Source organism: Lepus europaeus, chromosome 5 (assembly GCF_033115175.1).
Source record: "Lepus europaeus isolate LE1 chromosome 5, mLepTim1.pri, whole genome shotgun sequence".
Lineage (NCBI taxonomy): Eukaryota > Metazoa > Chordata > Mammalia > Lagomorpha > Leporidae > Lepus > Lepus europaeus.
The window spans coordinates 36,776,044-36,782,043 of record NC_084831.1 but is presented as its reverse complement, the minus strand read 5'-3'; the positions used below and the strand labels follow the sequence as shown (position 1 = coordinate 36,782,043).

The 6,000-nt window shown below is 50.2% G+C and overlaps 1 protein-coding gene across 3 annotated transcripts in view; it reads left to right on the top strand.

The window, feature by feature from the left end:
- The first annotated feature begins 851 nt into the window (after positions 1–851).
- ZSWIM5 (zinc finger SWIM-type containing 5) overlaps positions 852–6,000 on the top strand; it is a 210,615-nt gene continuing 205,466 nt past the window's right edge. The window contains exon 1 of one of the 3 annotated variants that reach the window (XM_062191178.1): positions 852–909. Coding sequence is in view for 1 of the 3 variants with exons in the window: in XM_062191174.1 (XP_062047158.1) it covers positions 5,215–5,815 (601 nt within the window). In the remaining 2 variants the exon portion in view is untranslated. Of the gene's footprint in view, positions 910–5,214; positions 5,816–6,000 lie in introns of those variants that run through there. The other 2 variants (XM_062191174.1, XM_062191175.1) reach the window with 2 other exon arrangements.

The window sequence follows — 6,000 nt, the reverse complement described above, 5'->3', positions numbered from 1 at the left end:
AAACTAAAAGTGTTCATATTCCATAATCGGCAATTCCATTCTAGCTATATAACTGAGAATTCTGGAATATATGCATAAGGAGATCAAAGATGCTCATTGTAGCACTATATGTTCATTGACGTAGCGTTGATTGTAAGTGCTTTATACAATTCACATATATGAAATACAAAACAGCTTTTGGGGCCAGTGTTGTGGAAACACTGAGGTGGGTAAAGCTGTAGCCTGCACTGCTGGCATCCCATGTGAGTACCAGATTGAGCCCTGCTGCTCCACTTCCCATCCCTGCTAATGGTCAGGAAAGCAGCTGAAGATGGCCCCTGCCACTCACGTGGGAGACCTCCTGGCCTCAGACTGGCCCAGCTCCAGTGGTTGCAGCCATTTGAGGAGTGAACAAGTGGAGTGGATGGACTCTCTCTCTTTCTCTAAAACTTAGCCTTTCAAATAAATCTTTAAAAAATATGAATATACAAAGAATATTACACCACAATAAAGTGGGTTTTCTCCCATGAATGCAAGGCTGCATCAATATTTGAAAATCAATTCATGTAATCTAACATAAAAACAGTCTGGAGAAGAAAAAAACAAATGACCATACCAACTGATACAGAAAAAAGCATTTATTTATTTATTTTGTATTTATTGAAAGGCAGAGTTACGGAGAGATCTTCATCTGCTGGTTCACTTCCCAGATGACCTCAACAGCCAGGCTGGGCCAGGCCAAAGCCAGGAAGCAGGAGCTTCATCTGGGTCTCCCACGTGGGTGCAGGGGCTGGAGGACTTGGGCTATCTTCTGCTGCTTTCCCAGGAGCATTCACAAGGAACTGGATTGGAAGTAGAAATACCAGGATTCAAACTGGCTCTCATCACAGGCAGTGGCTTAACACTCTGTGCCACCATGCTGACTTCTAGGTAAGTATTCTCATTTTTGCTTTCTCGTTTATTTGAGAGGCAGATAGAGAGTAGGCTCCTATTTGCTCATTGACTCTTCAAATGCCCACAATAGCTGGAGGGCTGAAGCCAGGAACTCAATCCAGGTCTCCTATTTGGGTGGCAATTTCTTGAGCCATCATTGCTGCCTCCCAGGGTGCACATTAGCAGGAAGCCAGAATCAGGAGCCAGAGGCAGGTATTAAATGTAGGCACTCCAATATGGGATGCTGGTATTCCAACAGGAATTTTTTTTTTTAAGATTTTATTTACTTATTTGAGAGTTAGAGTTAGAGAGAGAGGGCAAGAGAGGGAGAGACAGAAAGAGAATCTCCCATCTGCTGGTCCACTCCCCCTAAATGGTTGCAATGGCCAGAGCTGGGCCGATCTGAAGCCAGGAGCATGGAGCTTCTTCCAAAGCTCTTGTGCAGGCACAGGGGCCCAAGCACCTGGGCTGTCCTCTGCTACTTTCCCAGGCCCTAGCAGAGAGCTGGATCAGAAGAGGAGTAGCTGAGATATGAATGGGTGCCCATATGGGATGACAGTGCTGCAGGCAGAGGCTTAGCCTACTATGCCATAGCGCTGACCTCAATTTATTTATTTATTTGAAAGGCAGAGTTACAGAGTGGGAGAGGCAGATGGAGAGAGAGAGAGAGAGAGAGAGAGGTCTGCCATCTGCTAGTTCACTCCTCAAATGGCTGCAATAGCCAATGCTGGCCCAGACCAAAACTAGGAGCCAGGAGCTTCATCCTGGTCTCCCAGTTGGGTGCAGGGGCCCAAGGACTTGTACCATCTTCCGCTGCTTTCCCAGGCACATTAGCAGGGAGCTGGATTGGAGGTGGAGCAGCCGGGACTTAAACTGGTTCCCATATGGGATGCTGATGCTGCAGGCATTGAACCAGCACCTATAAGGGATGCTGGCACTATGGGTGGCAGCTTTACCTGTTATGCCAAAACACCAGCCCCCCAAAAAGGATCTTAATTGCTAGGCCAAACACCCACCTCAGTTAAGTACTCTTATTATCCCTATCATATAAACTAGAAAGCTGAAGAGTAGAAGATTTAGGTCACTTCTCTAAGGTCTACGTGTGTATAACTAACAAGTAGTAGAGTTAGGCTTTGATGTAAAATATGATAGGTTCTTAAGATGGAATATTTTGTCACACTTAAATGAATGAAATGTTTATATATGCACAGGAAAAAAGCTAGGTACTAGTAGGATGTTAGGCAGTATATTATCATTTAATTAAATAGATTATACACATTTTTAAGCATATATAATTTAAAAAGAGGCTCCTACTCAGATTATAGGTGCTTCTATGGAAGCTCTATGAAAGTAAGTGGTTAAAGTGAACTTTAGATATAATAATTAATAGTGACTGTGAATGATGAGAATATGAATATACGTAAGACTATTTGTATTTTTCTATATGAAATAGGTTTATGGAAACAAGATTAGAAGATACATTTATTTAAAGAAATTTGTGGAAATGGAATTAAAAGATATGCTTATTTTGGTGCAAAATTGTATGAAACCCAGACACACGGGGGGATCTTCATAAAGTTATGGAAAGAGTGTATTATGGGGGCTGGTGCTGTGGCGCAGCTGGTAAAGCCACCACCTGCAGTACAGGCACCCATATGGGCAGCCGGTTCGTGACCCGGCTATTCTACTTCCAATCCAGCTCTCTGCTATGGCCTGGGAAAGCAGTACAAGATGACCCAAGTCCTTGGGCCTCTGCACCTGCGTGGGAGACCCGAAAGAAGCTCCTGGCTTCGGATCAGTGCAGCTCTGGCCGTTGCAGCCAATTAGGGAGTGAACAAGCCAATGGAAGACCTCTCTCTCTCTCCTCTCTCTCTCTCTGCCTTTCCTTCTCTCTCTGTGTAACTCTTCCAAATAAAGTAAATCTTAAAAAAAGAGATAGTATCAACCAACACTTTAAAAAAAAAGAAAAAGAAAATGTGTATTATGAAAAAACTATGAATTAATTATTTACCTCAAAGTAAACTAATCTGTTAATTCTATTTCCATGAACTTTTTGAAATACCCCGAAATTGCTTCATTAATGCTCTCAAAATAAAGAAAAAACACCCAGTTAAACTCATGAGTCAAACTTAACTCTTTTTTTTTTTTTTTTTTTTTTAAGATTTTATCTATTTGAAAGTCAGAGTTACCGAGCGAGAGGAGAGGCTGGTTCACTCCCCAGTTGGCCACAATGGCCAGAGTTGCACTGATTGAAGCCAGGAGCCAGGAGCTTCTTCTGGGTCTCCCATGCGGGTGCAGGGGCCCAAGGACTTGGGCCATCTTCCCCTGCTTTCCCAGGTCATAGCACAGAGCTGGATTGGAAATGGAGCAGCCAGGACTCAAATTGGCGTCCATATGGGATGTCGGCACTGCAGGCAGCAGCTTTACCTGCAATGCCACAGCGCCGGCCCCAAATTTAACTCTTATGTTTAAGTAACATTTCTTCCTGTCAACTTTGTATGCCAGCAATTGATTAAATCAGAGTAACATATTCATTGATTGAATGGAAATTTTTTTTAGTATCTTCCATGTGCAGGCTTTATGGGAGGTTGGGGAGATGCCTTTACACAGAAATGCTTCCTGTCCTTTACATAGCTCATCATCTAGTCAGCCAGACGGGCATTAAAGGAATACTCACGCCCCAAATAAACTCTGGTAAGTTCTAGGAGGAAGAAGGATGGTGTCATGAAAACCTATTAGTGTGGTACCAGATTCAAGGGGAAGCTGGGATCATGCTGCACCGTGGTAATCCACTTACAGGTATTTACAGATAGAAATCCATTTACAGATATAAACAGGTGTTGAGTACCTATTACACTGAATAAGCACTCAATTTTAATTGTTTCTAATTCTTATCAGTTGTATGTTGAGGCAGAATTACTAGCTTCCTTTTACAAGTGATTTAACTTAGTCAAGATTAGCATCACACAAGGAGCAAACGTGATTCAAACCCAATTCTTTTTAGCCAGTGCTCTTTAATTCTGAGATTGCAGCAAAACCAAACTCCTTGACCTCCACTCTGCCTCCCATCAGACTCCATTCTTACTCTTACCTGATGCTACATTCCAGGACTCATTCATTTTGAAGGGCTACCTCAACTATAGGAACCCTTCTATCAGAGTTCTTGGAACATTTTAAAGTTGTAGAGATTAATTTGTCAGCAATTAATCTGAAATATGCTGAGTCTTCTGGAATGAGCAAGAGACATCTCGGTGTTTTTTTTATGAAGGAGTTAGTGATGAAGTTGCCATCCAGTAGCAAACAGACATGTTCCTCGCTGTCACTGAGTTTACAGTCAGTAGGGCATTAAATATAAAAGTATTTATACCGCTCGACTAGTAATGTAGATGTGTAGAAGACTGAGCCAAGTGAGGAAAATAAGAAAGACCTAATTTAACCTGGGGGCGGGGTGTCACAGAATTCTACCAAAACGCACACAAAAAGTGTCTTGTTCTTGGGATGCAAGGTGCTAAACCGTCCAGAAAAGCCGGCGAGGGTCTGCAGCGCGGCGGCGCGATGTCGGCGCCCCAGTCTGGAGCGAGGGCTGGAGCGACTTCGCCGGGCTGTGGCGGGGATGGGGGACAGGGACCGCTGACTTTATGCCACACCATGGCACGAGGAGAGTTCATGACTCGAACTTTCTGATTTTTGCCCTAGAGGCTGCCTTCCTAGTACATTTTTGGCAGAGCCTCGTTCTGCTGTCTCCTGTCAGGTCAGCCCACCGCAGGAGCCTGATTTTGAGTTTTTCTGTCCTTGGGGTTTGCGGTTCCTCGGAGGCTCTCGGCCTCGCCATTTCACTTGGCCACACAGTCCATTGCTCTCTGGCCAGGCGGCAGGTGCGCTGCAGGCGAGGATGCCCGGCGCTCTTCTCCTCGCCCTTTGGCGGCCGAGCGCCCAGAGCGAGCGAGCGAGCGAGCGCTCGGCGCGCGTTCTGGGCCGTCAGCGCTTGGAGCGCGCCGCGGGCCTGCGCTCGCGCCCGCGCCTCCTCGCGCCCGCGGCGGCCCGGACAGCGCGCGCCACCTCACGCTGGTCCTGAGGTCGCCCGCGTCGGCTCTCTCCGCGCGCACACCGGACCGGCCCAGGCTCCCCACTCGGGCCGGCTGGCTCGCGAGTTCGCTCGCCCCGCCTCCCCTTCTTCGGCGCCGCCGCTAGGCGCTTGCGCGGGGCGCGTGGCCGTGGCTGGGGTCTCCGCCGCAGCCGGAGCCGCCGCCGCCGCCGCCGCCGCCGCCGTCGCCGCCTCAGTCAGTCAGTCCGTCCCCAGCAATGGCGGAAGGAGGTGAGCGAGAGGAGCTGCTCTCGCCGCCGCCGGTCTCTCCGGCCAAGCGGCTGTGCTCGTGGCCCAGCCCACAGGCTCACCACCCTCGCGGTTCTCCCGGGGCGGCCAGCGGAGGGGCGGGAGGCGTCGGCAGCGGCTGCCTGGCCCCCGGGGCCCGCCCCCACCTGCAGCCGGAGTCCTTGCTGGACTGCGCCGCCAAGACGGTGGCGGAAAAGTGGGCGTACGAGCGGGTGGAGGAGCGCTTCGAGCGGATCCCGGAGCCCGTGCAGCGCCGCATCGTCTACTGGTCCTTCCCGCGGAATGAGCGGGAGATCTGCATGTACTCAAGCTTCCAGTACCGGGGCGGCCCGGGCGCCGGCGCGGCTGGCGGCGCCGCGGGGTCCTCGCCGGCCGAGGAGGGGCCGCCGCCGCCACCCCCCGGGGCCGCCGCTCCGGCCGGCTCCGCCCCCGGGGCAGCCGCGGCGGGGACGTCCCCCGGGCTGGGCACAGGGGCCGGCGCGACCGGCGGCGGCGGCGGCGAGGGGCTGCCGTTCCGCCGGGGCATCCGTCTGCTGGACAGCGGCTCCGTGGAGAACGTGCTGCAAGTCGGTAGGTGCTCGGCCGGCTCCTCTGCGTCCCTGGCCTCCTCTGCAGGTGCTTCCTTTCTGCTCGATCGGCTTTCTGCCCAACTCCCGTACCCCTGCCGAAGGACGAACAAGTCACATCAAAAACTTTTTCTCAGCATTTCTTTCAGGTTCACTACTGCTCTTTCCTCCGCTGGCCCTCTCCTCTGC